This window comes from Sceloporus occidentalis, unplaced genomic scaffold (assembly GCF_023333645.1).
Source record: "Sceloporus occidentalis isolate IW3139 unplaced genomic scaffold, rSceOcc1.0.p SCAF_106, whole genome shotgun sequence".
NCBI lineage: Eukaryota > Metazoa > Chordata > Lepidosauria > Squamata > Phrynosomatidae > Sceloporus > Sceloporus occidentalis.
The window spans coordinates 2,071,190-2,093,005 of record NW_028317086.1 but is presented as its reverse complement, the minus strand read 5'-3'; the positions used below and the strand labels follow the sequence as shown (position 1 = coordinate 2,093,005).

Sequence of the window (21,816 nt, the reverse complement as noted above, 5' to 3'; positions counted from 1 at the left end):
GACTGATCAGCGACCGCAAAACAACCTTTCTTTTAGGTATTTGTGATAAAATTAGAACAGACGCTAGCAGAAAAAGTGAAGCCTAATAAGACTCAAAAAAAAGGTACAGAGAATTATTTTTTTTTAAATAAAAACAAGTACTAGGGGATGCACCGATATATCGGTGGCCAAAATATATCGTCTGAAAATGGCATTACCGGCAAAATGCCCAAATTAAAATAATAAAAAAAAACGGTCAAAAATAATCGTCCGCAGTGGCCAGGCTGCTTACCTGCACATTGGTCGCACAGTGTGCGAGCAGTGTCTCTTGTACAGGCCAGGAGAACAGGAACCCAGCAGAGTCACGTGAATGCACGTCACATGACTCTGCCCCGTTGCTTCTTCCTCTGGGGGCGGGACAAGAGAAGTTGCAGAGGGAAGAAGCCGGGCCCCTGCAGAAGTCTGCAAGTGAGATCTGCAGTTCAGGTAAGGGGTGGGGGAGGGTTTATGCAAGTATGCATGAAAGTTTGTTTGTAAATCAGTGTGTATGTGTGTGCATGGATGTGTAAGGGGGGGGTAGCATGGCATAGTGAGGTTCCAGCATGTACTGGCTGCCTGGGCATGATAGGAGTATGATTGCCGTTTATATATATATATATATACACACATACATACATATACACACACACACATACTGTATTTGCTCGATTTTCTTTTTTTTTTTTTTAATGCCCTGAACAATGCTCTGAAAGTATTATAATCGGGGTCATCTTATAACCAGACCTCAAATAGGTCTGACTATGAGACTAAGATCCAGATCCCCCGCAATGTTGCAGGGGACCTGGATCCTCCTGTAACACCCCCCCCCCAGCTTCTGAGTCCCCGATGCGTAGCCTCCAGAAACGCCTTATACCCCTATATGCCACTCTGGCATTTAGGGGGTTAAAAGGCATATTATGGGGCAGAGTGGCATATAGGGAGGTATAAGGCATTTCTGGAGGCAGAGTGGCGTATAGAGGGTTAAAAGGCATTTCTGGAGGCAGAGTGGCATTAAGGGGGTTAAAAGACATTTCATAGAGCACTCTGCCTACAGAAATACCTTATGCCCCCCATTTAACACCCCCGGCTGTCAGAGATCAGCATTCCCCTCACCGGGCATGGTCTGCGCGATGGACGCAGACAACCCCCGCTGCTAACCGCACCTCCTCCCGGCTGTAGCGTTAGTTGCTTACGCAAATCACGTAGACGTCTACACGCTGCCCGGACAACACACCGGGAGTCAGAAGCACCGGAAAGTTGTTTTTTTTTTGGGGGGGGGGTTTAAATGGGGGCATAAGGCATTTCTGTAGGCAGAGTGCTCTATGAAATGTCTTTTAACCCCCTTAATGCCAGAGTGGCATATAGGGGTATAAGGCATCTCTGGAGGCAGAGTGGCATATAGAGGGTTAAAAGGCATATCATGGGGCACAGTGGCATTTAGAGGGTTAAAAGGAATATCATGGGGCACAGTGGCATATAGAGGGTTTAAGGCATTTATGGGGCAGAGTGACAAGCCTGGGGGCAGATTGGAAAATAAAAGGAATTAAAAACAAAATATTTTTCTCAATCATAGCTTTTATTTAAAAAAAAATAAAATAGTTTACATGAATTAACATTTACTGGTAAAACTTTTCCTATAGGGTCGTCTTATATTCAGCCTTTTTCCTAAATTAATATTCAGATTTTGGAGGGTCGTCTTATAATCGAGCAAATATGGTATAATAATGTGGTATTAATATTGTTATTGATTTTTTTTGTCTAATTTTTGATTTGGGCCAAGCGAATGCTGAATTTTCTGTTTCGGTGCATCCATAACAAAACGCCATATATACATATATACACACACGTGTTTAGGAATTGTCAGGGATCAGCAAAATGTTCCCTTCTTTACTATACCTGCAACTATCTCCAGACATCAGTCAGGGAGCGCTCGCTGCTGGATGTCTGCAGTCACCTTTGTGATTCTAGCACATTATGTGATCCCAATGCTTTATGAGCAGTCTAGATGGGCCAACTGGTTCTATTCACTCACTACATTATAGGATTCTATGCTGGATTCTAGTGGCTGGTCCAGGACCGAACCTAGTGGTGCCTCTGCTAAAATGGCCGATGTGTCAGCACACAGAGAGGGGGCACAGCATGGCCAATCCAAAGCCTGGTCTCAGCTTGTTCAGTCACGTGCCAAGCTAGACTTCCCAGTGTCTGCTAACAGAAGAAGGTGTTCGATCCGGCTCACTTCTGATCTGCACCCATCTTTGACCAGCCAAGTCCATTCAGCTACAGCCAGGACTTCGTTTTATTTATATTAGAAAATCTTTAAACTGTTTCTACACAGTGAAAAACACTATATGTTTTATAACGCAAACGCTAAACAAGATATTAAAGTAGTTGGCCATCTGCAGAGTTTTAAATGGTTATTACCAGAGAGGTTTGCTTATACTGTTTAAGATGGGACTTATCTCTCCAAAGCTTCTGTTACATTGTAAGCGGAAACTGAGATTTCATCTGTGGATGTTCACCCAAACCAGACAAGCGCACATCGTCAGCTTCTATTTTCTTAGCATCAGTACGGGTGGCTTTTTAATCAGACTGGCAAACTTCCACAGATTAGCGCTCAATGCCCAGATCCAACACGAAAATTTATGGAGGTCAGCAAAATTACTGTTACTGCGCCCGATGCAAATAGAAAATAATCCCGAAGTCACACAGAGAATATGGTGCCGCTCAGCATTCAGCTGTGCCGGTCCTTCCTATAACGTGATCTGACAAAGATACTGTCTGCGAGAGCATCACAACCATAACTAACCTAAACTATACTGCAACACACGCGCAACACACACACACACTTAATTCTGTATTTCATTTAGTCTTCATGGATTTTCATGCATAATTTGTCTTAATATCTGCTCCTTTCTAGGCAGCACTATATTTTAACTATAAAAAGTGCAAAAAAAAAACCCCAATGGCCACAACTGCGGTGCAATCGATCACAGGAGACGCTAGGCATCAATTTCTTCCCACAATATTGAGATCATTAATTTATTCCACGTAAAACAGTAACTTGCTCTGATAAAGGCAGAAGTGGGAAGCCAGCTAAGGACAGGTGTAAAATGATACAAATATTGGCACACAAGCACCATTTTTATTACCAGAACAGAGCAATAACTGCGTTTGCACCATGACCGCTGCGGTGTTGCCTTGTACATGGCAGGGGCTATGTAACACTGCGCTGTTAGGATAGTCATTTACAATTCAAACATACAAATGTCCCATCTGGGCACACAAAGCACACAGGTTCCGTGCCTCTGGACAGTAATGACGATCTTTGGTATCTGGTGAGTTGCCGTCAGCAGGGCAAACTAGGGGCGAGAAGGAAAGTTGTAGGTGGCCGCAGTAATTTAGGACGTGTCCGTGGGGTTTTTGTGACAGATCCAGTATCTCAGGGTCGCTATGCTAAATCAACGGGAGCTATTTTTTGCAAGAGCTGTATAATCTGTTTTTATGTACAGTTTTATCGCTTCCCCAACACAATATATTCACTTCTGCAACCAAATACAAGTAGGAAAGTTCAGAGAAGAAAAATGGAACTCAGGAGCACAACGAAAACCAAAAGTCCCACGCTTGATGCAGTAGACAGGACGTAAAGTCACCTCTGCACACACACATATATATATAAATATATATATATATATATATAATATATACACACACACACATACATACAAACACACACACTTTCATTCCAAGCCAAAAGGGGTCCAATGGGAAGTCTAGTCACTTTATACAGTTAAACATTTCACATTCTTTCATGATTATATATCAAATAATATATGATATACAAATCAGTGCAGTTAAGAGGCCATCACAGCATTTAGGCATCATTAGAAAACGCTTTAGGAAAGGGCCTTCTCTGTGACCAACTGACCTGGAGTATGAAAGCGGGTATAATGCGATCCCCAGTCATGTACTTAACCGAACCAAAGCTATTTTCATCAAGGCTTCATTAAAGCTGTGTACTGTAGAAAGTGTTTTATACGCAGATACGACTGATCTTTCAGGTGTATCCAACTATAACAACACAATGTTACTGAGAACTTTGCTATGTCAACAAGAGATCTGTTTACTGAAAACACATTATGGTAAACCCATCACACTATAACCTGAATAATCCAACAATGTATGCTACCGGTCTGGAGAATCTAATGGGGGAATTAGCAGACAGGGAGACAAACTCCAATACTTAGTGTGAGGCAACATATAAGTGTAGATGCCCACAATCATCCCGTATCAAGAAAAGATATCCACCAATCATTTTTGGGACAAAGAGAATGCATTAAAAGAACAAGCAAGGGAGAAAAAGTGAAAACAGAAAAAAATTTAAAAAAAAAACAACAAAAAACAGGTTTTTGCCCTCAGCTTTTTTATTTTTTTATGTGCATGATAGCAGTGTCACCTTTTTTTTTTCCTGTGTAAATCCATGGAGGGATTCATCAGCCCAAATACATCGTCCATCGCCGGCAGAATGCATAGAGGGGCAGAGTAGACTCGTGCAAATGGACTGACATTTTTTTCTTTTGTTTTTAGGCCATTTGGTTTCTAACGACTTTAATTTCTTGCCCTTTTGGTTCGGAGCAATCTCACAAGGGCTTTTCCCATTTGGCTCTCGTTCAATCTGTGTCAATGTCTCCCTACCTTCTCTGCAGATCGGAGGCTGTCCCCATTTTTTCTTTCCAATAGCTACCAAATGCATATTGCAATACTTAAAAGTATTTGAATACACTATCCCTTTAGTTTTCACCTGGGATAAGTGACACGGGGAGATAATGTTTTAGCTGGATGTGAATAAGCTTCCTTGAGCCCGAAAAGGTGAAAAAGAGTAGAGCAGAACAGAAACTATGCACAGGTTGCTGTTCCAAATACATGATTCATCAATACCTGTTAATAAGAACGCATTTCTCAGCTATGCCTCAAAATATGACTAATGAACGTAATGCATGGATTACATTTATTCAAGTTTCGCAAGATCATGACTCGGAAATAAGCAATTGTTTCTCACAAGGAAACGATCACCTTATACAAAACACACAGTGGCCAACAATCAATATTCAGCAACTTCTGACGGCACAAGAGCAGCTCCGCGTGTCACACAAGCCAAGTTATTCCATACCCCCTTCACAGAGACGGAATCTTCAACACTAAATTATTCTATGCTTGCAGTAGTTAGCTTTTGTGAACGCGATCGTCACGGACATTCCAAAACCCGAATGTGGGAATCATTGGCATGCCAGATTGGCCTGCACAGTCTTCAAGAATGCTTACTCCTCCAGTCAATCATATATTGCAGTTAAGGTCCCACTACTACCCAGCTTCCAGCTCCGACATTACCATCGCAGATACTTGAGCTGTTAAAACATGCAATGAAACATGGGCTGACGGGTGAGAACCCATCTTTCTCAAGATGACGGGCGAATTAAAGAAACCTATATCTGTGAGGTTTTAAGCATACAAAAAGTATACTTCAGTATTACAGTAACCCAGGAGAAGAGGATGAAGTGATGGCCCCACATGTACCCATCATACCAACGGAGATCCCGCCACTGGAGGAAATGTGCCTGAAGAATATTGACATTTAAAGATTAAGCAGAATTACAGGGACTCTGTGTAACACAAACTGTTACTTTACATTAAAATCTATAGCGAGCAGTGGCTCCAAAGCTTCTGTCTCTGCTTAGAACGCAGTATATAATATCCAATGCAAAGGTCTGTGGAATCCTTTAGTGCCGGGAAAATAAAACATATCATATAATTATATATCATATAAAATGATATATTATATATCATATAACCTGAACTATATTCAGGTTTACGTAGAACACAAAACATAAGCAGTGTAAGCGAGCCATCAGTACCCAACATAGCGGTCTGTATTCGCACGTGAGTTCTAGTTTTGTCGTACTCTTTGCATGTATTTAGTGGAAGAAGCGCTGCGTACATTGCTGGCGCCATATGAATAAAAGATAATAAAATACATGATGGGAGAAGTGATTTACTATGACTATATTTTAACGCTAGAACAGATAGTCTATTGAGCAACAAATACATCATCAGCAAAGCAACATGAACTGTGTGGGGAAGGGATCCCCGGCAACCAGGACTCGTAGCTGTCAGTGAGGGCCACTGCCTGCCATTAGGGCCACTCGATGGCTACAGGTAGGCAAACGTGCGCTCTCACAGGTAGGAGCGTCCAACTCCCACCCAGCCTGAGACACTCGGATTACCGCCTCATTAAACCGTAACTTATGTCGTTCCATGTGTCGCTCACCATAAGACTGAGATCAGGAAGAGGCTGAATATTATCATCAGTCGCTTCGTCATCTTTCCCCGGCTTCTTGTCGCATTCTCGCCAGCATTCTCCGACCCCTCCAATGGAACAACGGCGCTCAACCCTCCAGTGAAACCGAATTCCCGTGGAGCCCTAGACAGCAATGTCCCAGAAGCCCCCTCACCCACTCCTCAAGCCTCACCACGCGAGAAAATAGTCCAACGCGGCCGTTACCCTAGGGGCGCTTCTAACTACACGGCCAGCTGAGGTGGAAGAAGACGCGTCAGCCGCATCCACCAATCAGGAAATGGATTCGATTGCCTCCCCCTCCCTCTTCGAACGTGTTGGTTTAGTCTTGAGGGAGGTGCTTGCATCGTCTCCTCCAAACAACAGGGCCTCTGTGATACAGAAAGAACGAAAAAAAACCACTTTCACCATGTGCCTGTGGCAGAGAACTTGTTAACTCCCCCCCTCCTGTCATAAGAGATGCGCCAGTCTGAAGGATCATACCAAAGCGAAGAAGCCGGGAGTGTTGTGTGAAATGGTCACTACGGAGACAGTGCATTCTCTGTAGTTTGACAGGATAAACGGTGTGTGTAGCCTGTAATGCAGTGGGAAAAAGTTGTCATGGAAACGGCGGGTTTCTTGTATACGGCTGATTAATCTCTCTTGTTTGCACATACCTTCGTGTGCGAATTATTTTCTCATACTGAAGTGTACCTTAATTGACTCCACCATTCACAAAGGGCTCTAAGCAAAGGATGCACTCCATAAATGCATGTAACATCTAATCTGTAGTCAGATATGGACAGGAGTAACATTGCTGATTTAACTTCTGAATTGTATCCCTTCTCTGTGTTGAACTACTGAATATGTTGTACAAATATGTATATAACATACAAATGCTCTATGTTGCTATAGTGATACACATTTGACATCACTGCGGTGATAAAGCATCACAGATCCAGTCCCAATAATATGGGTAATAAACCTGTTCAGCTCTAACAGCTTTAAGCAGAAATCAGCATGAGATGCTCTGCAAAATAATAAGCGAAAGCGAACAATTTCGTCTGCCTAACATAACTATCTGTACAATAGGAACTCAGGCGGAAAATAACGCCTCATCGCATTTACCGCCCAATGACGCTCACCAGCAAGTCACATGATATTCGCGATGCAGTCTGGATGTTGTAGTCAGTTGCCGGCGCTGCTGTGATGGTGGTCAATAGCCGCTGTTGACGAATTTGTTTTTAGCTAAAGGTAAGCCAGGGGCACGGGTGATAAAGGTTAATATACGAGCCGCTCCAGCACTATTCTGTGTCCCTAGGGGTCCGTAGATAACACTAGCAGCTTGGGCGAATTATGTGGGGGAGAGGAGGGGAGTTCAGTGAATGTATCCTCTGTATGTTAAGAGTAAGTTATGTGCTGTTTAGAACATGTGTTTATTATACTCCGTTATACTACTTGACAGCAGTGAGGGGGAAGCAGATACTAGATGGCCCGTACCCCTAGCGTGTAGCAGAAATGATAAATGTCATTTAAAGCATGTGTCTTCCTGATTTAAAAAAATGACATGTCACCCTTACTTCCGGTCCTCTAGTAACTACGCCCACAATGCACACAATGCATTCTGGTTGCTTAGTAACAGAAGATTTTTTTTTTAACTATTATTCTGCAAAAAAGAAACCGGAATGAGATCGCTTTTGCAGTGAAACCCATACATTATCTCCCTTCTCTTTGTGTAAATGCAGATGTTGTCGTTGTAAATGGAACAACTTGGTTACCATATATAAACTAGACAGTGATCAACAGAGCATTATAACAGCATGCATGCTGCTGGAATATGACCGCTTGGTATTATGTTTGAAACTGGGTCTGGTGCAGAAAATGTTCTGGGTGATGGCTAATATCAAGGCTGACCGATAAATGAACGGCCTCCCCTTGCTCCTGTGGGAAATATGTCTGGCAGAATGCATTATTAGTGCACAAACACCCTAGCTCTTAATATCCAAATGCACAAGTCTAGTATGGATGTGTGTGTTAGTGTAAGTGTGTTAGCGTGAGTGTGTGTACATATGTGTGTATTTGGGGAGCGGCTGATGGGCTTTACATGCCCCTTGGGCCAGAACATGTTGTGGTGGTGGATAAATGAAATAACCTTCCATCAGCTGTGGTAGGCCAATATAGTGATAGCGAATGTTTAATGGAAGGGATAGGCATAAATTACAAGAGGAAGGACTAATTGACTAAATATTATGGTCTCGCTAAGCTTCCAAACTGCTTTGTGACCAGTGACACAGAAGGACCTCAAGCTTAATAAGAGAAAATGCCTGTTTGCAGAAAATGATTGATTATTATGGAAACATCAAAGGTATAAAATGCACTTGTGTAAAATACACTCGCTCAAATCTTAGATAAACTTTTTAGGAAATCTCTAATTTGATATTGTGTTTTTTTTTTTTTTTACTTATGTGTAATAAATGTCTCCATTCCATAAAATAGGTAAAAACAAAATTAGAAAAATAAGGAGGTAGAAAGTGTACAGAAGATTCCAAAACATATTTATTATCTATAAAGGAGAATTACTGTGTGGAAAAGACACAGTAAAATCTAAAAATTGTAGTTTTGTGCACCCTTTGAAGTTTGTTTTGAAGTAGTAAACCATGTTAAATGCTGTTTATTAAATGTCTGACATCTCCAATAAAAAAGAAAGCATATTAAAGCATTCTGTTAGTACTATAATTAGGTACTCTTAAAAAATTAAGTGCTCTTCAAAATGGAAAAATAAGACTTACCTGACATAGAAGCCCTCTTGCTGCATTTCCCCTTCTCCTCCAGGGACCAACACTTCTTGCCACTGATTGGCTGATTGAAGCAGCCAGTCAGCATCAGGAAAGCGTTCCTATTGAATGGGATCGCTTGCTTTGCATTCGCACAGGTGTCTGAATAGTGCAAACCCTACAGTGTTTGCCAAGCCAGTGCAGGAGGTGACTGGCAGTAAGTATATCATTCTGCTGAACACATCTCCTGTGTGCAAAATAGCTGGGGCAGCGGGGAAGGGGCAAATGTAAGAAATGCCCTGATAGCAAAATTCTGTCTTTATTAATTTGCATAATCAGGTTTTAAAACTGAATGCCCTATACATCATCAACATTGACATAAGATGTAAATAAAAAAAAAATAACCCTTTTAGGTGCCTATTAAGAGGGCGTTTACTTCCATGACAAGTTTAAATCTTAACCACCTTTACAGAGTATTTTTAATCTCAGTGCTACGTGGAGTTGATATTATCTGGCTCTGGATTAAAAGACAGGTCGCTCTGATCTGCAAATAGAATCTTTCCAGAGCACTAAATCCCTCCACACCCTCCCTATACTGAAGGGTAGGTAAGGTAGTGTAATACACAGTGATTTCACCTTATTATGTTCTTAATGGCCATGCATTATATCTAATCATGATGTTATGTTACAAACCTATTAACATTATGCACTTTAATGCAAAGTCTGGTCATTATTGATAAATTGACCACGGTCAGTTTTAAAAACAAAGACAGCACACAGATTGCACGTGCTGATATGGCTGTCACATTAACCCCTTAATGACAAAGCCCGTACATGTACAGGCCCACAATGCATTGTTTTTAATGGGTTTGAACGTTTTTTTAGTATTATCATGAAAACCACTATTGGCTCTATTCACTAAAGGGACAGGTGGCATTAGAGTTGTGTTTTTAAGTCTCTCGCTTTATTATACGTTATTAGACCGAACCCCGGGAAGCTTCATGTGCATGGAGACCTTAGATAATCTTGTATAGTGCATAGTTCAATCACTGAGATTGTATCAGTCTCCTTACCTGTTGAATGAATGCAATATACAGGTGTAAAGTGTGGATTTCCCATCAACACAACAACCACACTTTCCAAAAGAGCCAAAAATCAAAAGCCTGAAAATATTGACTTTGCCAGCATTGGATGTAAGGAGATGACACATTTTAACAGAGGGGACTAGTCAGGAAGGGTTGGCCCAGTAATAGGGCTGACAAGTAACATTGACACGATTCAGTTATAACATAATGTGACATCTCCTGTCCTTCAAGGGCATTTAGATAAATTCTCACATTTTAAAAGTCTGTTGGACGGGTTCTCTTCATAACTCCCGCTGGGCAATGTTTTTTTTAAGCGTTTGAAGTTGACCTTATATCACCATGTAAATACTTTAAAAAGAACATACTTTTATAATTACATAGCATTCCATTTACATTTCTATGTGTTTCTAGCACAACACAGACTTCTCATTGGCAGCTAACTTAAAACCTGTATTTATTGCCCTCTACCAGAAATTCTCACAATTGATCAGGTGTTGGAAGACAATTGACAGAGTTAAATACCCTGGAAAAACTGCACCTACTCGTGAATACCACAGACATTCAGGTGTGTCCGCATGTCCTCTCAAGGACAACTGCTTTATCCAGAACATACAAACAACTTTATTTCCCCTTCTATAAACATCATTGTCAATCATGCTATTCCGTGGGCTCTTCTAGGAAAAGGCCATGGCCTCTGGCCCATTAGAAGACTATAACCATTTGCCTTGTATATTTCTTAAAAATAAAATAAACTTCCCTGGTTAGTGTTTGAAAGACTCCAAAAGAAATGCCTCTTTTTATTAGGTTGAATGCTGTGAACAACACAGTAGGAAGTATTTTATGGTGTTTGCATGCTGGGTGATAAATTTGGCTCGTAACTTAAGAAGATGTGAGTAGTTATAGTCCGATTGCCACGTCGCTATCTATTAAATCATGCTGGGTTTTTTTCCCACCGCAGAGTAAATATAACCCAGTGCCCTGACTGCTATGTATCCTGATGAAGTCCGTGGTGCTTATGTCACTGTGAACCACTAGACTTTGATCAGAGCAGTGGCATATCCAAGAGTACGTCCGCTTACTTATCCAGTGACACGTCAAAAGCTTTGTAACTTCATGATAAGAACATGAACTGAATGCAGAATATTATACAGAATAAACACAAGCGCTAATGGAGCACCATGACTCAGAACAATAAGTGTGTTGGAAGAAAGAAATGCACAGTCATTTTTTATTTTTTTATTGGCAAACTGTCAACTCAGTTGTGTTTAAACACTTAGCTGATGTGGACAGTAAATGGTAACGCTTTTATTTTTTCTCTCTTATCGGTTGTTAGTATTATGTTTGCAGGGTAACACCAGAGACGTATTCTGGCCTAGGCCAACTAGGCCTAAGCTTATGGTGGCAAGTGCAGGGGGGGCGGCAATCCCCATGGTATAAAACAGGGAGGCAGATCGCCCTCATGGACGGTCAAGATTTCCCCCCCCCCCGGTGTCCCACTGCTCATTGGGCCAGTTGGATTGGAGATCTTTGCTCTCCCAAGCAGCCTATTTACACAATTAAAAGACTGTGTCCTTTTAGTACGTGTGTCATATACCGATGCTGTTTCTCAAAGGGGTTCAGAGACTTTTATTGTATGTAGGATGCCGAACATGGAGGGGGTGGCTGGGGGGTTCTGGCCTAGGTCAGTGCACAAGTTATATATATAACTGGGAAACACAGGCCCTTTCCCACAAATTTTCTGAATCTAGTAAAAAGAAGTATGTGAAAATTCGGTAATCTGTGCTGGCTGATGATCTGCAATGCATTTGTTAGTAGGGGAAATGCTACTGGGGAACTAGGTTATTTTATATACTATACTGTTTGGTGTACAGTTCCACTCCAGTATGTTCATTTGTTAGCAAAGCCCACCATCCTGCTCTTTCATATCAGATGATCTGATAAATTACGAGAATACATTGATTTTTAAACTTGACCAAATAACACCTTTATATTACACTTTAAAGCTTTTAAATAGCATGTACAGAATTATGTGATCTGGATCCTGCTAAGCAAGGCAATAGGTTTGGGTAAGGCAGATTTAAGAGACTAAAATGTATAATAAAGACAGCCATGATAACATCAAATCCGTCCACACCGCATGACACAGCCCAGCAGAAGAATCGCTGTATATTGACACGTCCGCAGAAGCTGCACAGACCGTAGATCCCTCATCCATATGACATCATGCATTCATCATATAATGTGCAACGGATCATGGAATGCTCTACTAGCCTTCCTTTGGCTTATCTTTAAGTAGCTAATCCCTGGTGCCCCTGGAGCATGTGTATGTTAAGTGTGTGTGTATAAATGAGTGAGTAAGGGTCAGTAATGCCCAAGGTCCTTCCGTACAGTGCAAGGTATAGAATCTAATCACACATACCCTTTGTTAAAGGTTATAGTGCACACATAAAATGGACAAAGTACACCTGTAAAGTTGGTCATGTTTGCAAAAATGCAACTCATGCACAAAGTATGAAGATGTTAAACTTGCATTTCCAGGTATGAGTTGCTTTTATACACTGTTTCTGTGTAATTTGAGATGAGCAGTCTGATTTCTCTTCTTTTTATGATAGTCCTTTACTTTTTTGAACTTTGTGCCCAGTCCTGGACGCAAGGGATTTAAATCGTGAGGTTTCTGAAATCGGAGTTTGGCCAGAAAACCACTGATGTTGAAGCCTGGTTAGACTGTCCAGAGCTGGGTTTGTCTGGATCCTTTCTGTGTAGATAGAAATGTACAATAGGATGTTGACGTGTAAGCACAGGATAGATATAGCATGCATAGTCTTAAATGAGAGCTCCCAGGATGCATCTTGCCTTTCCATGGAAATCCTATTCCAAAGAAGCTGCAGGACAGAGAATTTCTATAGCTAATATAGCGCAGATATGTGCCCCAGGGGTCCCAGTGCAAGTTATCTTCACTTTAACTATTCAGCATCTGAGATTAGTCTTTTAGCCAAAGTGGGTAAAAGTTACAGTAAGATAAAAACTGAGCTGAATGTTATTACTGCTGCTATCGGCACATATTTCTCTAGACCAGTGTTGCCCTTGCCCTTACAGGAGGGCAAGTAACTTTTGGCCCACAAGGCAAGAACAGCCATGTGGCCTAATAATACAGCGGTGCTTAATACCTATTTTGAAAACAGTAATACATTGAGGGAATCTGATCCTTATTTGTATTTCGATTCTTGAGATTCTTACTATGTTGAATGTGATTGTACATCGAGGGCAGAGTGACAGCCCTGGCACACCTGAGTGATGAGTATTTTGTGCCCCCATTACTCACTCCAGACCCCAAGTTTGGGAAACCATGCTTTATACGACTAATGCCCTTTCAGATCAGTGGCTGGGTTATAGAACAGGAGATGTTCTGTTACTGAAATGAAGACACATCTTACCTGGTAACATGCCTTGGCACCCAGCCACCGACGGTCCCTGGATATGAACTGGCCGTAGGGGCTTCAACCTTTAAAGAGACGCATGCAGAGAGAGAACCTCATGAGACTATAAGCAGGGCATGTTTAATTAAAAGCAACACACTAATTAGTACTTCTATAAAAAAGTGTTAAGTAGTATTTTGGCATCATAATATAATTTACTGTATCAGTAAGCAATTTATCTGTATTCTGCAAAGGGTAAATGTAATTTGTGACCAAGTAATTACTCTCAAGAACTGCTTCTGGACTCTTAATTCTACTTTAAATACATATATGTAACAGCAATAGTCGGTATGTGAATGTCCCACCAGTGACTAACACAGTCCTTGTCAGGGACGCTTGCCCTCATTCACACTTTGCCTGTCCTGCTTGCTTATAAGTGGTGCTGTATGCTGCTTCACAGGATTAAAAATGGTTCCTTTCGTAACTATGCCTAAATAACTGATTCACATCAAGTATTAACCCCCAGTTCACTTATTATACATTGTTCACACTAATGCTGTGGAAAGCTAGTCCTTTTTACATGCTTGGCATCATTCTCTGCCTTGCCATAGCCAGCACATAAGCCATCACTGAAAGAGGAAAGTAGGAAAAACAAAGTACCTGGTGATGATTGATGAATACATTTCAGGTGCCTGTTAATCTTCCTGTCATCATTTCATCTATTGACTGCTTGTTTTTCATTAACAGGGTTTTCCTTTCCTCCATTGATTTGTAAGTGTGTTTGACCAGTAGTGAAAAATGATGGTTTTTTGTCTGTTAGCATAAGATCAGCTGAACATTTTACATCCCTTTTTTAAATTTTGTGAAAACAAACGTTTTTTGTGTGTGTATGTTTTTATTGTTAATATGGAGCTAGTAGTATCAAGCCTTGCATTCACTTGTATTTTATTGCCTGGCTAGGCCTGGGCTAGAGTGTGTCTATAGATGAGTGATACAAGTCATACCCAGAACTCCACGTGTTTCACCCAGAGTCTCGGAGTGAAGTGTCGTTTCCCAGAGTCTCTATGGTCCCTCTAATACATCTCCAGAATGAGGGAGTGGTGTTTACCCGTGCCCACTTACACTCCCACTCCCCTAGAAAAGGGAGGGCTCCGGGCAGCTTGAACTGGGGAGTTCACAGGTTTGGTGATAGTGTGTAAAGAAGCACATCTGTATCAGCAACCACTGAGACTTTGTATGTGGTTGGGTCCAATACATACTTGGAAGTAGAGGTTATGGACACAGAAAAGCCAGAATATGACAACATTGGCTTTTCTGCATGTAAAGGAATCCATGTATAAAGTGGATAGAGAGGCAAAAGGTGATCATTGTTGACCTTATTTGCATTCGCCTACCCAGAAGTCCTTGTGGTTGTGCTTGTCTGGTAGATGTGGATGAGTGTTTAATAATGCTTCTACTACCCTTGCTATGTTAAATGACATAGGTAAACACACGTATGCTCATTTTTCTGTAACACTGTCATGACAGTGGGGCTTATTCACTAAAGGGAGTTCTCACTTCACTATTTATTATGAACTCAAGGACCTGAAGCACAATTCTCCTGCAAACCCTGCATTTAGCGAATAGACCCCATTAGGTTTATAGCATATAAAAAGAGTAAGGCTAATAAATAAAATGTAACTGCTATTAATATATTTCCTCTTCAACATAAAAAGAGTTGTAGCCACTCACAATAATACCCCTACACACACATTAGGATATCCTAAGAATGAATAATTAAAGGCTAGGGCTAGAATAGTTGCCCCTGAAAGCACTGTAGCATCAGTTCCTACCTAATCATAGTACTCCTAGAACATGTTCAGAGGCCATCACCAGTTATAAAGCTGACTACTTCCCACCTGTAGAACAATTCTAAAGGTAGCTAATGTAAAGATCAATCTGCAGTCATTCTACACTACACTCACTAGTCAAGTAAATAAACGCATTTCAACAGCATAGACGCCAGCTTCATCAGTAGGTCACAAGCTGAATTCATTGAAGCGAGTGGTTTATATAGTGTGGAGCATGCAAAGTCATCCTGCCTCCTTATGTCAAAAACTTACATACAATCATTTTTCCATATTAACATAAGAATAAGCAGCAATATTCACATTTGTGTGCTTGAGAAAATAAATGTATATGTATTTCCATGTAATATAACGCACTTGGGTTCATGGAATATGGATGTCTATGTGCGTTAAAATATATATATGGTGGGGGATTGGAATAGCCCTTTATTATTATGAAAGTAATTAAATGGTAGGTGAAGTAATAGCAGTCTTAACTCTGGAGCTGTGTAGCAGCCTAAAACATTGACCTCCGAAAAGGTCAAACAAGCGAACCTTCTGCCTCAGTAGGTCAAGTGGAACTATTTTATGCTTCAAAAGCAAATATCCCAGGCCCCCTTAGCTATTTTTACACCGAAGTTTCTACATGCTTTTCAGCAATGCTGACTTGACAGTTGTGAGTCTAATGTGACTTATGTATGCACATGAACCATTAATCTGATATTCCTGGGTTTACTCGATGGCACGCAGGAAAATGACTACCTTGCAGTGCTTACAACTTAGGTTGCTTAACATAATTCTTGTATGTCACACGTCCTTAATTATTAGCCAAGGGGGAAGCACCTCGTAGCTAAACCGTGCTAAGCATGCAGCTAGACAGTGATTTTTAGTATTTTGCCATATTGGTAGATAGGAGCATTATAGCCAAGAACAAGAACTTAAGAAGTTGAATCCAAAATTGTGGATTATTTATAAACAGATATTATGCCACAAAGTGGTACAAGTACACAATGCCTTGTGTATCACATCACCAAGTACAATGCCTTGTGTATCAAGTGGTATAAAGCACCCCGCCACTGGACTATGGGGCAGTGGAAATCTGTTCTGTAGAGTGAAGACTCGCTCTCCTCTGGAAGTCTGATGGGTGAGTCTGAGTGTGGCAGATGCCGGGGTGAACGTTAGGAGGAAGGATAATGGTATGGGGCTGTTTTTCAGGGGCTGGGCTAGGACCCTTACTTCCAGAGAAGGGAAATCTTATGCTTTAGTATACCAAGACATTTTGGACCAATCTATGCCAACGTTGTGGGAACAGTTTGGGGAAGGCCCTTTTCTAATCCAGCGTGACCGTGCCCCAGCGCACAATGCAAAGTCCATAAAGACATTGTTGGATGAGTTTGGTGTGAAAGAACTTGACCGCCCCGCACAGAGCCCTGACTTCAACCCCATGGAACACCTTTGGTGCGAGTGACTATAGGCGGTCAGACTGCTGTGATGTAATACACACAGGAGGGCTTTGAAAGAATGACAGGACTTTATTTCTGGGCAGCTGTAGTATTTCAATCAACTTTTAAATACAATTTTCAATAGACAGGTAGCATTAAAAAGAAAAACATATAATGGCAGCTTTTGTTTTACTTTTCTCTACACAATGCAGACCTTATCCGGGGATATTTTAGGAGGTCCTCTAGAAGGAACAGCACCTTAGCATAAACAGGACCTTATAGCAATTAGCATCGGCTAAAAAAATTGTGCTTAATCCTAACATACAACTGTATTGAAGGTGAAAAAATGTTTCATGCTGCTGGAGATGACAGGAATGACATCTGTTCCCCTCACCCGAGTGGCTGGATCAGGACAAATTTTTTAGCACCTCCAACTGATAGAAACATAGAACTTGACGGTAGATAAGAGGCATTCAGCTAATCTACTCTCCCCACTCCCCATGCAAAGATCGTTGCAGGGATACTAGCACTTAGTGAAAAGATAGGCTCACCTAGCCTTTAACATGTGTCCATGCTGTGATTGAAAGGCTGCTGGGAAGTCCTCACGCTGATCGACTGTCAATATTTCTGTTGTTGATACGGTCCCCGTACCGACATGATTTTCATCTTCAGGCATACTCTGCATTGGAAGTAGCAAAATCACGTGGGCTGGCTTGTGTTAACTGGGATTGTTAAAACTAAAACATTTTTTGCTATGAGAGCGAATTAACATTAACATTGTCTTTGGTTTGATTTAAGTTAAAATATCATTTATTTATGTAGCGCCAACAATTTATGCAGTTCTTAATACATATTCAAGGGGTATGCCAAGACGAGAATTGACAGACTAAGGCTAGGTTTCCACTTGGGTTTTTGTCCTGCGTTTTTTTCTTGATGAAAAACGCCAGGAAAAACGCCAAGAAAACGGCCACTGCATTTTCCTGCGTTTTGGCGTTTTTTTCTGGAGTTTTTTCTGGCGTTTTAGCCTTTCTGTGGAAATTGCTTTTTTTGACCTTAGGCAGTTTTTCCAGCCTTTACAAGTTAGACGTTTCACCCAGCTAAAAGGGATTAGGATAAATGGCAAGTATCTGCCCCCTCCTGATGTCCTTTCCTTGGTAGAGTTCTACTTAAACGCCCCGGCGGACCCTTTTGTCTCTTTTCTGTGGTTTGTAAGGCATGCTTTATTCCGAATGTCTGCTCCTCTAGGAAGATTGGCCCCAAATGATGGTGCAAATTGTTTGCTGTTGCTTTTGGCAGGCAGGATCCAGTTGGGTATGTTTGTTTGGTCCAAATGGTGTAAAATTCAATATGAACTTTGTTTTGTGTGAAACTGTTTGTTTCCAGCCTATTTCTCGTAGGACACACAGATACTGGGTCCATCCTCTGCATTGTAACTGTGGAAAAAAACGCCATAAAAAACGCCAAGGCAAAAAACTCACATAGCTTTTTCATGGCGTTTTTTTCTCTCCCATTGACTTCTATTGGAGAAAAACGCCAAGATTTCCTTGCAAAAAACGCCAGAGTGTCAACATGCTGCGATTTTGAAAAACTGCCACAGAGCCCAAAAAAGCAAAAAACGCCAGAGGACTGAAAAAACGCCAAACAAAAAAACGCCAAGTGGATATGGCATCGTGCGATTTCCTATTGAAGAACATCTGGCTGCAGCGTTTTTTCACTAAAAAAACGCCAGGTGGCGCTATTGGCGTTTTTATGGGCGTTTTTAGCAAAAAAAAAACCAAGTGGAAACCTAGCCTAAGACAAACCGATGCATTAGGTGGAGAGAGCCCTGCTCGCAAGCTTACAATCTTGAGAGAATGGAGGTATGGGGCAGCACAAGTAAAGTCTTGTAGACGGGAAAAGGAAGAGGTGATTAGTGAGTTGGAGCACCTTAGCCCATGGGAAGAACGTAAAGATCGATTAGGGGAGTATTTTAAATTTAATTCTTAAGCTTATAGGAATGAATGTACTCAAAAGTGTGGTTTTGCATATTGCACAGGGAAGGCAGTATTGAAATAGTGGTTATTCACATTGTGAATTTTTTATTTTTAATAGTACTTTTATTTACAGTCTAATTTTTTCCACCTGAGAAGTGTAAAAGTGCTAAGTTTGCGCACAGTGCCACCTAGTGGCCAGTCTTTACATGATATTATTCACATAAAGAGTGGATGCATAGAATTAGTGTTTTGTGCCTTTTTCATACTTTGTCACAGTACCTCCCCGCCATATTGTGATATCACATGTGCTTTTAATACAGCATTTAAACATGAGTTATGTGTTTCTTTGTGTTATGCTGTTGCATTAGTCACATTGGTGTCGTTGTCGGGTGAGTTTGCTGGAGAGCTGTGGTTTGAGATTGATGACTTCACCACACATTATGTAGATGCAACCACAGTGAGCTTCTGCTGCAGTTCTTACCCACAACATTTTGCATAATACAGTAACATTTTACTACCTGACCTTTACTTTACTTTTTGTGTTACACATGTAATGACATTATCATAAAAAAACCCTACCTCCAATGCATATTTTGCTGTTAAAAAATGTAAACATTTATGACATCACTACTTCTAGTCTCACTTACATGTTCTGCAGAGCTCTGCTTCATAAGTGATGTGACTAAGACTTTTAGTTCCTGCTGCAGGTTGGGACTTGATCTTGATAGTGTTTGTTGATTGAAAGCAAATGCTCGCCGTTGATGGAGTGACCTTGGGTTTAGACACACAAGCTGTATTGTAGAGGACAATTTATGACAACATAAAGAATGTTGCATGTGTCCTGAGCCATATAATGCTTACCTTTTTTGAATCTCCAGTTGCGTTTGGACTGTACCATTTCTTCTGGGTCCACATAACAAATTGTCCTGTCTGGGTAGGCGGTCAATATGTAGAATTGCCACCTTTTGTGGGAATAATGGATAGTGTGTCATTTCATGAAGCATCAATACAGTTTCTGCATAGAAATTACCAAAGACCCCTAGGCCATTCATGTAATCACTGAGAATAGTATGTATCTGTAGAAAAATTGTTTTTGTAAGCTGGCTGCAAAGGCTTTTGTACGATCTAAGCTTGCCTGGAAAAAAAAATATTGGTGGTCATATGCAAGTAGTTGTCTTAAACTTAAAGCTTAAGTAACTTTGCATCATTTTTTCTATGTTATCAACTGCGACTAAGGTATCCATCTTCTCCCAACCCAATATGTCTGTCTACATTTTTCTTATTAACCTCTTACAATTAAACTAACTGATGACTAATCAGAGAAATTTACAATTACAAATAACTTTAGATCTATGTTGGAATATCGTATTTTCCAAAGTTTATTGAAGCCAAAAAAAGGGTTTACAAAGAGGTTTACAAAAAAAATTTTCTTCTTCTTTTTCTTAGGTCCCAGATCCCATTATAATCTACATTTGCTTTAATAAAAGGAAAATGAGTCCTGTACTACAGAGCCCCTACACAGGGCACTATACAAATATGCCATGGAAAGAAGAAAGTCCTCCACCAGATCCAGTTGGTCTCTGCCCTGTCTGGAAGAAAGTTCTTTATGAACGACAGCCTTTCCCTGACAATTATGTTGATCAGAGTTTCTTGGAGGAACTAAGGAAGAACATTTATGTGCGTCATTATCGCTATTGGTCTGTGGTCTTCGAATCTGCAGTAGTAATCCAGCAACTGTGCAGCGTCTGCGTGTTCTGTGTCATCTGGTGGTACATGGATCAGGATCTGCTGTCCCCTCTAAGGCTCTTTGGGGTGGGACTGGCCTTCACACTCCTTGGTTACTTACTGTTTGATGCGGTAGACCATGGTTCAGGGAGAAAGGACAATGGGCGAACACGCTGGGATGACCTCAAAAGTTCTCTTGTATTTTTGGCATTTACGTACGGTTTCTCTCCAGTACTCAAGACACTGACTGAATCTATCAGCACTGACACTATTTATGCCATGTCTGTCCTCATGCTCCTTGGGCACCTTGTCTTTTTCGATTATGGGGCTAATGCAGCTGTAGTCTCTAGTACTCTTTCTATAAACGTGGCCATCTTCGCTTCCGTGTGTCTTGCCTCCCGTCTTCCTCGCTCCCTTCATGCCTTTGCTATGGTGACCTTTGCCATCCAAATTTTTGCACTCTGGCCAAGTCTACAAAGGAAGCTTAGAGCTTACACTCCCAGGACGTACAGATGTGTCACGCTTCTTTTTGCTATCTTTTCTCTGCTTGGACTTCTTAGTATCTCAGGAGTAGGAGCCCTGCTGTTCCTCCTGCTGCTCCTCTCTGTGACATTTCTCTGTCCGTACTGGCTAATCCAGCTACAGCTGTTCAAAGATAACATTCATGGTCCTTGGGATGAAGCAGAAATTAAGGAAGACCTCTCTCAGTTCCTCAATTAAGAGAATGTCTTGATACACAATATGATGGAATATATTAGTGTCCCCATTATTCTAATGTGATATTTTGTGTAAACATTTTAAAACTCTTTATTTAAGTGGAAGTGGACAACTGAAGAATGCAGAAATCAAGAATGAGGTTCGCTACCCTAAAACTACCACTGGAGGAAGTCAAGGGACTATACCTCACCTATAAAAATAGCACTCCTGTATTCCTGTTTCATTATTTTGTATCAAGGGGATTTGGTATGTAGAGACGCATCCCTTTTACCTACCCATTTGATTTGTATCTTCAAGCATTTATCTCACAACCTTCAAATCATATTTATGGACTAACCAATTCTGTGTGATTGTTCCTAAAGCACATTTTATAGAGTAGTTTCCTTTAAAAAGAACCACATTTAAGATACATTTTTATTATTATATTTGTTTTTAAGCAAGCCTTCCATTAATGTAATGTTTTTTGTTTTTAAATTATTGCACATTTTATATTTTTTTATATTGGTATCAAA

The 21,816-nt window shown here is 40.9% G+C and overlaps 2 protein-coding genes across 2 annotated transcripts in view; one reads left to right on the top strand and one right to left on the bottom strand.

Moving 5' to 3' along the window:
* The window catches only part of LOC149283339 (SUN domain-containing ossification factor-like), a 28,707-nt gene extending 28,428 nt beyond the window's left edge, over nucleotides 1-279 (bottom strand). The window contains exon 1 of the mRNA XM_089497714.1: nucleotides 272-279. Coding sequence (XP_089353840.1) covers nucleotides 272-279 — 8 coding nt within the window. The remainder of the gene's footprint in view (nucleotides 1-271) is intronic.
* A 20,074-nt stretch (nucleotides 280-20,353) lies between these two features.
* LOC149283338 (phosphatidylinositol N-acetylglucosaminyltransferase subunit C-like) lies at nucleotides 20,354-21,307 on the top strand. The gene has a single exon (XM_089497754.1). It carries the CDS (start codon nucleotides 20,354-20,356, stop codon nucleotides 21,305-21,307), a length of 954 nt encoding a protein of 317 aa, XP_089353880.1.
* The last annotated feature ends 509 nt before the right edge of the window (nucleotides 21,308-21,816 follow it).

What these genes read in the sequence shown, in the direction of transcription:
- LOC149283338 (XM_089497754.1), top strand. Translation starts at nt 20,354, where the DNA reads ATGAGTCCTGTACTACAGAGCCCCTACACAGGGCACTATACAAATATG.